Consider the following 10,457-nt stretch of genomic DNA (forward strand, 5'->3'; position numbering starts at 1 on the left):
GCGAATGGCGGAACACAAAATGAGAGAACGAGAGCCCAAGAAGACTGACAAGTAGGGCAATTTTGCCTTTTAAACAAAAGAGTGGAGCACAGTAGCAGGGCGTAGGGGGGAGTGGCACTTGTCTCTTGCTGCACTTGTCATGGTCTAAGATTTTAATTGGCATTTTTTTGTATATATATACAATTTTTTTTGTTTTCTTTTTTTGCCTTCTATGTTTTGCACTCACATCCTTTCCTTTCCCTTCAGCTCGACTTGTAGGTTTTTGTTCTTCTGTTTCGAGCGTGTCTAAGTTTTATTTGCTGGCCATGACGAATGCAGCCAGTTCTCGGCTGGTCTCCCTTGCTCCTCAACCCTTTGGGTTTAATTGAAATGCATGTGTGTGAGTGTGAGCATGTGAATGTGGAACCAATCGCAATTCACATCGCACCAGTTGATGGTCTACAGGGTAGAAAAAAAATCAAACAACCTGTGGAATCGATCCATTGACTTCAAATGATTTAATATTCTGTCAATATGTGTCCTTATCGAGTAGAAAATCTAAGTTATCTAATCACCATTGCCAACACATTAGATAGATCCTTCAAGGAGTCTGTCCTACGAGACAGTAGGATTATGTTTCATCTGAAATACTGATCAAACTCCACAAAACTTCAACATTTAAGGATTCTCCATATAAGTTTTCAAGTTGCAAGGACTTTCGTGATATTGAAATAATATGTGGCTAAAGCCAATAAAATGAAAATTTAATTAAAAACTTTTTGCAAATTGCACAAACTAATTTGTTAATTTCCAAAACATTTTTCATTCTGTTCTTCGTGTTCTTTGTGTGGACTCAATTTATTGGCTCTTTGTTTCAACATTCTCCTAATTCAACCCATTCCATTCCCTATTGATTCCATTCCATTTCATTCCCATGTAGCAACCCTTTTTCGATTTGCTTTGCCTTGGTCCATGCTCCTTTTTCTGATTAGACAAAGTTACGAGGATGTGAGCTTTAACCCTTTCAGCACTCAGAACGAACAGACAGACGGACAGACAGACATACAGAAAGTTGGGCCCAGAACACATGTCCTCGATGTAAAAAGGAAAGGAAAAAAAAACAAGGACATGTGTGTGTGTGTGTTTGGTTGCCTGAGGATGGTGTAGATGGAGAAGTAGATGTATAGGCGTGTAAATTGCGTATAAAAGCGTATGTTGAAAATATTTATTGCCCGTTGCGAATGCAACAAAATGAAAATGAAAATTTCATTATTTGACTTTGCCTCTTTTTACACACACGCACATGAAAACTCACATGTGTGTGTGTGTGTGTGTGTGTGTGTGGTTGGTGAGTTTTTTCTTTCGGTTGGCACAAACTAAATTGTTTATTTTATTAGCAATTTGAAAAATTTATGTGCCTGTGCGAAATGAAACCCGAAACCCTTTACCTTTTGCCCCCATTTTTTGTTCTCTTTGCCACGCCTCCACATGTAGACACAATTCGAAATGAAGCAGAGAGGAATGCCCATTAATTAGCGCAGACAAAGACAAAAGAAGCACCAAGAGGGCAAGAGAGGGAGCAACTGCTGCTGCTGCTGCTGCCCTCTGTGTCTGAAAAAGACTTGCAAGTTGGCTTTTGGTCAGTTGCCTAAGCTTTTTAGTTGCAGGAATTGCAGTCCTTGGCAGGATCTGTTGCCTACCTTTAGGCTTCTTGCTTAAAACTTAAAACTTCAACTTAACTATAAACGAAAGAAAACACTCAACAGGACTTACCAGCTAAACAAGGTCCCACAGGACCAGAGGCGAAGTTTTTCAATTGCGGAAAACCTGCAAATGAAATGAGAAAGGTTACAGAGAAATACAGAAATTGTTAAATTGATTGTTATTTATTTATAACTTTAATTGGTGCAACTATCATTGATGAATTAACCTCAAGTCTTACGAGGCAATAGACAGGTGGAACGTCTAATTAATTAGCCATCACGATGAAAGCTGACCTCACGATTATAAGGCGCTCCTTCCTAGCATCGTGAATTGCCCGTACAATATATCACATAACACTTGCATGCATCTGTGTGTGTGTGTGTGTGTGTGAGTGTGTCTGCATGTGTATTCGTGTTGGACTGCATGTGTGAACAATATTGTTGAGAAATGCAAATTGGCGACCCCGACACGATACGAGATGTTGATGCTATTGCCCTGCCTTGACGAGCCTCACCCTTCCGTCGACCGAACGACCCTCCGCCGACCGACCGACCCTCCGCCAACTTGCCTGGCAATTGACATATCAAAGCAAAATCAAATTTGACAGACAACCGCGCTAATTTCTGGTCGATGTTTCATTGTTTCAAGGCGTTCGTTTCGGTTTCGGGTTCTCGTTCTCGAATTCTTTCGGATCGCTTTGTTTCTGCAATCGAGAAAAGAGAAAAAGGGGTTGCCAGCCAGTTGCCTGGCATTTCCCTCAATTGTTTCCATGCTGACGCATTGAAATGCTGCTCGACTTGGAATTGGATGAATTAAAATAGGCGACATATGCCGACAACATCATGATCATGATCATAATGATGATGACGACGATGATGATGATGATGATGATGTTGATGATGAAGTTCGAGTCGAGAACGACAATCAAACTACATTTATTAGCTTTCAGTAGGCAGTAGGCAGAAAAGCAGTTCATCGTAAGCTTTACCAAGAATTCATGTATTGAAATTTGATATTGAGAAGAAAAACTTTCATGAATTGCGTTTCGCCGCAGTCACAGTTGAGAACAAAAGGGGCCAGAGGCCAACAACAACAACACAATGCATAAAATATGCAAGTGACGAAGTATTTATAAACTGATTATAACTAAACAATAGCTGATATGGGTCATACAACGAACTTATTTAGTACGTTTAGTGAAATTCTCTATCTCAACTGGGTTCAATACAGTCGCCGGTCCACTAGAGACCGATTCGATTGAATCGAAATGGCAGTTTCTAATCATTACGGAGAGAGAGAGAGATCGACAGTAAAGCGAAGCCCCTCAACAAGACCCCACACAAAGCGGGGCATCGTGAATGGAGCGTCATATACACATACAGAAACAAGTGATATATAGTATATATATGTACATATGTATACGGAATATGAAATTGTCGATTGCCAATTGTCCGATCACTCATCGTGAGGCACTTTTGCCTCCAAATGGTAATGAAATGGCCGCGGGTCATGCAAAGTAGCCGCTTCACTGTCCCCTGCAAAACAGTTGTAAAACCGATCAACTGTGCGATGAAGGGCCAAAAGAGGCGCTGGAGGGAGCTCTACATATATGTGTGAGTGTGTCTGTGTGTGCCATGTAGAGCGGTTAGGGGGAACAACCTGTTGCCACCAAAATAGAAAACCAGCCAAGTGTTTTGAGTGAGTGAAATTGATGAATAAGTGGCCCAATTGAAGAGCAACAAATTTTTTACCCCATATGAATTGTATGTATATTGAATGGAATTCAATTGAATGAATATTCACCCAACAAAATGTGTTCAAAGTAAAAGCTAATTTTTCATTATATTCATTAAATGAATACTCTAAAACCTATGAATCGTTCGATTTATTAACCGAATTTGAAGGCAAAGTGAGTGACTTTGTGAGTAATAAACGACATTTAAGAGTAACCTCAGAAGTATCCAAGAGCCAATGGAAACACAGTGAATACCTAAGAGTGTTTTGTGAAATAAAAAGGGCATATGCAATGTGAGTACGAACTTAAATTCGACATAGATCCATAAATTCGATCGTCTTGACTGCTCCATTGTGATGCTGTGTGCTTGGCCATAATTTAATTAGCAGTGGTGAAAGCCACGAAAAATGATTCAAAGTCCCCGTATCCAAAACAAAATGCGTAACCAACAACGAAATCCAAAACCAAAATCCGTAACTCATTTCTCAAGCCTGCGACGAAATGAATGAGAAGCGAATGAGAGGGTAAACTCAAGTGGCAAATCGTGTTTATTTGTGTTATAAAATTAGCGCAGAGCAAATGCCTCTCAAGTATAGTAGTAGAGCGAGCGAAGCTTGTTGTAACTGTGAATAAATTTGTATCTGAATCTGTAAATGTATCTGTCTATCTGCCTATCTGTAGCTGTATCTGTATCTGTATCTGTATCTGCATCTGAGGTAAGCTTGAATTGCCTGTCTCTCTGATTGCCATGTGACGAAGCAGAAAATCTGCCACCAACTCAATAATGATAATGATGATGATGATGATGATGATAATTATTATTATTATTATTTTCTGGGTTATTTGTGATTATCAACATGAATAGTGATTATTTTTTGTTGAATAAAATTAGAATTAATTAAGGCTAATTCCATCACCATCAAAATACTTACAATATATGTACGACTATATGCTTATATATATGTATGTATGTATATGTAGAGATTTGTGCGAAATTTTTTGGCCATTGGCCTCGCTCTCTCACACCCTGGTAGTTCGACCCACCCCCTCCCCCTCGCCAACCGACCTATGTAGGTGTGGGCATATAGCAAATTAACCCCTTGAGTGCCACTCGCTTTTGCCTTACGTCAAGTTGCTTTAATTGACTTTTAACAAAATTTTTGCAAAATCAAAGCAGAAAAAGTGTGACAAAGTGCCAAAATGAGAGGAACTGCACTCATAGTGCCACCACAATGTCACACACAGCCAGTCGGCCAGAGAGATGAGGGTGTGAGAAGATGGAAAATGTGTTCACACCTCAGACAATGCATACAAGTGGGCAAAAGTGGCAAGTGGCAAGTGGCAAGTGGCAAGAGGTAAGTGGTAAGTGGTAAATGGTAAGAGGTGCTCCTGCTGCCGGTACTTGCCGGCCTGTGCCTGGGCTGGGCTGGTCTGCTTTGGGCTGGGCGGTATGAATACTTGCTTTGGGTATGGGGAGAACGGCAACTCACTCATTCTTGTTAGACGTCAACGCGAAATCAAAGCAAAAGTCAAACAACGAATTTTACTTAGACACATTTCTTTTCTACATCTCGCTGTGTGTGTGTGTGTGTGTACGACCGCACACATTGTCCGCACACACACACACACACACACGCAATTAAGACTATATATATTTTTATCATCCGAGGTCGGTCGTTGTCAGTATGGGCGAAGGTGGGCTGGGTAGAGATTCCTATGTAGGCTATTAGCAAACTGGCTCAAATATCAAAGAACCAAATGAAGAGAAACCGTTTCGTTGCGTTTTGATTTGACAAGTGGAGCAATTAGCAGAGTTCTTTTGTTTTTTTTTCCCCTTTTTTCCAAATTTTTCTTTTGTTATTTAGTAAATATCAAAAAAAAAAAAATTATATTACGAAAAAGTTGCCCATATGCAAAAATTTCCTTTTTCCTGTCTGTAATGAAACTTTCCCAATTATAGATTTCCGTTTTCCAAAAACAAAATGTATTTATAGACTTTTGCTGGTAACTTTGGACTCTGATTTAATTTTAACCTAGTCCTACACATCTTGACTGAGAAGCAAATCCTTTGGTATGTTCTATTTTATCAAGCAATTTTGTGTTTGAGGAGCTTGTAATAAAGACGTTCCTGTTGTAACTTAGACAGAGAAGTATGTATTGAGAACATATAATTGGACTTCCCCAATAATGGGGACCAAATGTTAATATATTTTTAACTTTTATCTTTATGAAACAAACACTTTGACAGGATCTTTACCCCTAATAAACATTACTAATAAACAACATTTACCGACAATTACTTTTAAAATTACTACTGATGGAATTCTGTTGTTATTTTTAACTTTTAAAGTTTCCCACTAATTTTTTCATTATTAAATGTCGTTAATATTATTTTTTCCGATAAATAAGTTCCCAAAAAAAACCTATGAAAATATTCACTAGATTGAAACTCTTTAGAAAAATGCACTGAAAAGAAAATGAGAGAGCTGATTTGAGGTCAATTCATTATGCGTAAATTTATGCTTAGATAGATGTTCTCTATATGGCAAATCGAACGTTCAGTCTTCTTAAAGAAGTTGTATTTCTGAAGAATATTTGTTAGGGAAATGTATTATATAAGAAAGGAAATACTTCGAGATGTGAAACATTAAGTAATAATATCCATCAATATGAATACATTATAAAGATTAAATCCGTCTTAAATGTAGCTATGCAGTTTTTGTTCATGATCGTTTTAATAAGTTTTGTCACCTTCAGAGAAATGAGTTTCTTTTGTTAACTTTTTGCCTCTGCAGTCGCTTGTCAATTTGAAGGCGACTTAATTTGGTCTTTTTCCCCATTTTCCTTTGTTTCACCTAAATGGTTAATTTTGAGCTGCAAGTAATTTGCCAAAATATGTGCTCCAAGCAAGAAAAAAAAACCAAAACAACAACAAAAACCAACCGAAAAAAAAAAATGGAAAAATCGTTTGCAAACACATCAAAACGATTGTCACAACAAAGGCGCGACGAACGACAAGTGAAGTGAAGACCAAAGTGAAAATTGTCAATTAAATAAACGTGAACAAAAAACGAAAAGCAAACAAAGAAGAAAGAATAAAATGGAAAATTGTTTTCGTTTTCATTTTCCGTTGCTGTAGTTGGGTAACCAATTTTCCGTAAAAGATCAAAGGCACTTAATGGGGAGATGGCGCCACACACACTGCGGTTCCGGAAAAACCGCCTGCCATTTCCATTGATGTGATTTTTTCCCAAACTCCGAGATGTATTTCCAGTGTAAAACTTTCGATGATTTACAAATGTAAGAAAGACCATAACGGAATAAAATCTATCGAAACGGAAAACAAAACCTTTTCCTAAAGTGAGACTGGGTCTGTCTCTCTCTCTCTCCGGTTTATTCAAGATATTTAAGTCTTACTAGATTCTCTAATATTGTGATTATGTTTGCTTTTGTGAGGGGAAATACTTAATTAGGTTTAACACATACTTTGTATGTGTTTGTAACTTGAAATGAGGCAACGATATTTTAAACTGGAAACCGAAATGATAACAATAACCAAAGCAGAACAAGCCAACAATATGCAAAATTAAATAAGATGACGCATGTAAAAATGGTTGAAAGACGCAAAAATAAATTTAATAAAACATGTTGAAGACCAACAAAAACACACACACACACTCACACACACACACAAATGCGAAAAGGTTCTTTCTCACATTTATTAAACAAATTACGACAAGTCGTAAGAGGCGATAAGAATAATAATAATATTTATAAAAACATAATTAAAAACCCAAAAAGGAAGTCGAGAGTGGGCTTAAAAAAAGAAGGGGGAAAAAGAAAGCATCACGAGAGTAACAGGAAGTCATTGGATGTTGACTAGAAATCAAAACCACTGAGAAATTGGCACAGTGTAATCAGAGCAAAAGGGCAAAAACTCGGGACAAGTCTGGAGGATGACGTTTGATATTTTAACGCTAATTAAAATACACAATAATAATAACAATAACAACAGCTGGCACTTGAATCTGCAAGATTATCTGCTCATATACCTACATATGAAAATATATACACATACATATGTACATATATAGTGGATATCTACATATGTATGTGTACCGACGACTATCGATGATATTGCCACTTGCTCTTTGAGATTGCAAATGAAGCTACAAAAGCAAAACTGTGACACATTTCCAATACTCTTTATAGATATAATGCCTCTAAATTATAGTTAATCAATCGATAATTTGATTGCATTTACTTAAAACTTATGTTAAGATTTTATGTCTTTGTTTAGACTTTAAAGAAAAATGTCAATTTGTTAATTCACAGATAAACTTTGCTCCAAAATCAACATACTCTCATGGTCTGAGGGTATATGTGTGAGGCGAGAAATGACAACAGCAAACTAAGCTTAGCTCCCTCTTGCTTGCTCTGTCTCTCCCTCTCTTTTTCTCGCCCTCTCTCTCTCTCTCTTTCTCACACATTCATCATCATCACCATCATCATCATCATCATGTGTTTGTACTCTGACTCTGATCGCTTGACAAAAGCTGCGTTTACAGTGGTTCAAAAATAGTTTAACAACACAAATAAGTTTCGAAAAGCTATAATTGCTTAACAAATTTTGACTCTGATTTTAGAAGTTTAAGAAAAACCAATTGAGTAAATCTTAATCTTTGACTTTATCAGAGAGAACTAAATAGATTTAGTATTCCATACTAAAATGGGGAAGAGAAGAAAAGAATACTAGCCACTTTTGATAGTTTTTGAACCACTGTTCAATGAAACTGAGGCCAAGCAATTGCCATGTGCAATTAGCAGCTCAACTTGAGTGGAGGAGGTGGAGATGGAATTGGAATTGGAGTTGGAGTTGCTGTTGAAGTGGCAGTGGCTTGGCCTGTACCCAGACCCGAGACGGAGACGTAGTCGGAGATGGAATCGGAGGCCGTATCTCGGTGTCTGGTTTTGGTTATTGAGGCTAAAGCTGCTTTGACTGCCTGACCAAACTGATGGGCTCGTTGATTAATTTCTTTTTTATGCAAATTTTGCCACAGCCATCACCATACCGACTCCCACACCCACACCCGCACCCAAACCGCAAACCCTACCCCACCCCATCTAGCCATCTGCACATTGCAGCTTATTCAGTCGGTTAGTTGGTCTGTCTGTCTGGCAGGTGACAAAACCAGTTGCAATTGCTAATTGCGTTCGAGGCAAAAAGAAAAAAAAAACTTTTACTTGCTGAAAATTGCCAACTAGGAGAGAAGTGGCATCTTACCCTGGGCGTGGGCCTGCAACAGCGGGTGGTGATGATGGTGTGCATGATGCGGATGATGTGCGGCTGCAGATGCTCCTGTTGGAGGTCCTGGCGGCGGTGGCGGTGGTGGCGGTTGGGTGGCTCCCGATGTCGGCATTACCGCAACAGATGATCCATGCGGATGATGGTGATGATGATGATGATGCACTGCAGCAGCGGCCAATTGATGTGGCATAAAGGCGGCAGCCACTGCGGCATGGGCATTAAAATATGCCATTCGGGAGGCAGCTGCCATGGTCATTTGGTGGTGTTCCCTATATTGTTGCTGTTGTTGTTGCTGTTGCTGTTGCTGCTGTGAGTGATGATGTGGTTGTTGCTGATGGTGGTGTGATTGGTGATGGTGGTGCTGCTGCTGCTCAATTGCTGTTGTTTCTGTGGCTCCAGCATAAATTGTGGTGGCTGCTGTTGTTGTTGTTGCTGCTGCTGCTGCTGCCGTTGTTATTGTTGTTGTTGTTGTGACAGCTAGTTTTGGCGGTGTTGGCGTTTGCCTTGCTGTTTGAGTTATTGTTGTTGATGTTGCCGGTGTCGGTGACAATGTTGCTGCTGCTGCTGCTGCTGCTGTTGTTGTTGCCGTTGTCGTTGTTAGATCAGTTGCTGTTTCAATGCTCGTTGCGGCAGTGACTTTAGCTGCCACCGCTAAGCCCAATAGCTCTTGTATGGCAAATGGCGAACGTTGCGGCATTCTCGACGACAAAAAAAAATAACAAAACGACGATGAACAAACACAATGAAACAAATAAACAAACAAACAAACAAATATGCAAGAAGCGCTACAGTTTCAGATTCAGTTCAACAACAATGCCAATGACAACAGACAATGAACAAGAATTCGATTGTTGACAACGAATTTGCTTTTTTTTACGAAATTTTGACAAGTTTTCTGTATGTGGCACGCGCTATTTTTGGGCATCACAACAAATTCGCAATAATTTCCACGTTAAACTGTTGCCTGACTTAATGTGCACCAGGAGTTTTGTCGTCGTCGTCATCGTCGTCGTCGTTATCGTCGTTGTTGTAGTCGTTCCCGTTGCTGTTGCTGTTGCCGTAGCGGTTGCTGTCGTGTCGTTGTAGTGTGCACACAGCACAACGGTAAACGACGTAGCTTTTTGGTAGCTTGGCTGACTCTTCTTTTGCCTGGTTGCTGCTGCTGGTGCTACAGGATAAAAAAAAAAAAAATAAACCAAAAACAAAGCCGCCAACAAACAGGCATCAAAAAGAGAGGCAGAAAAAAATTTATATAAATGTATATATGAAAAACGAAGGAAAAAAAAAATTTGAAACCCGGAGAAAATAATACAACAACAGCAACCACAACAACATCGTCAGAATAGCGGCTGCGACGCCGACGTCTACGTCGTCAAAATTGCGGCTGCGACGCCGGCGTCAACGTCGTTGACGACGTCATGCAACGGTAAATCATCGTTAGCATAGCGCCAACAACAACAGCAACAACAACAAAGGGGCGTATTCGTAACATTTGCGCACACTAGCCGCACTCCTCGCACATTGCCCAAAGAGTAAGCGAGAGGTCAACAGAATACAGTTCCCCTCTATGCATACGCACAGCTGGTGGGCAACATGGCGCATGTTTCGCAGGCTATCCACCTGTGTTAGAGCAGGGCCGCCTGCTATGGTCCCACATTAGCTAGCCATGCTCTTCCAACTCATTGCGAACTTCCAGTGGCCTGGAATATTTCCAGTTCGCGGCAGACTTTT

General features: G+C 39.6%; 1 protein-coding gene across 1 annotated transcript in view; it reads right to left on the minus strand.

Moving 5' to 3' along the window:
• The window catches only part of LOC6648799 (homeobox protein B-H1), a 43,388-nt gene extending 33,940 nt beyond the window's left edge, over positions 1–9,448 (minus strand). The window contains exons 1-2 of the mRNA XM_047011268.1: positions 8,703–9,448; positions 1,753–1,806 (exon numbers count right to left, since the gene is read on the minus strand). Coding sequence (XP_046867224.1) covers positions 1,753–1,806; positions 8,703–9,423 — 775 coding nt within the window. The 5' untranslated portion in view covers positions 9,424–9,448. The remainder of the gene's footprint in view (positions 1–1,752; positions 1,807–8,702) is intronic.
• Between the last annotated feature and the right edge of the window lie 1,009 nt (positions 9,449–10,457).

This window comes from Drosophila willistoni, assembly GCF_018902025.1.
Source record: "Drosophila willistoni isolate 14030-0811.24 chromosome XL unlocalized genomic scaffold, UCI_dwil_1.1 Seg141, whole genome shotgun sequence".
Classification (NCBI taxonomy): Eukaryota; Metazoa; Arthropoda; class Insecta; order Diptera; family Drosophilidae; genus Drosophila; species Drosophila willistoni.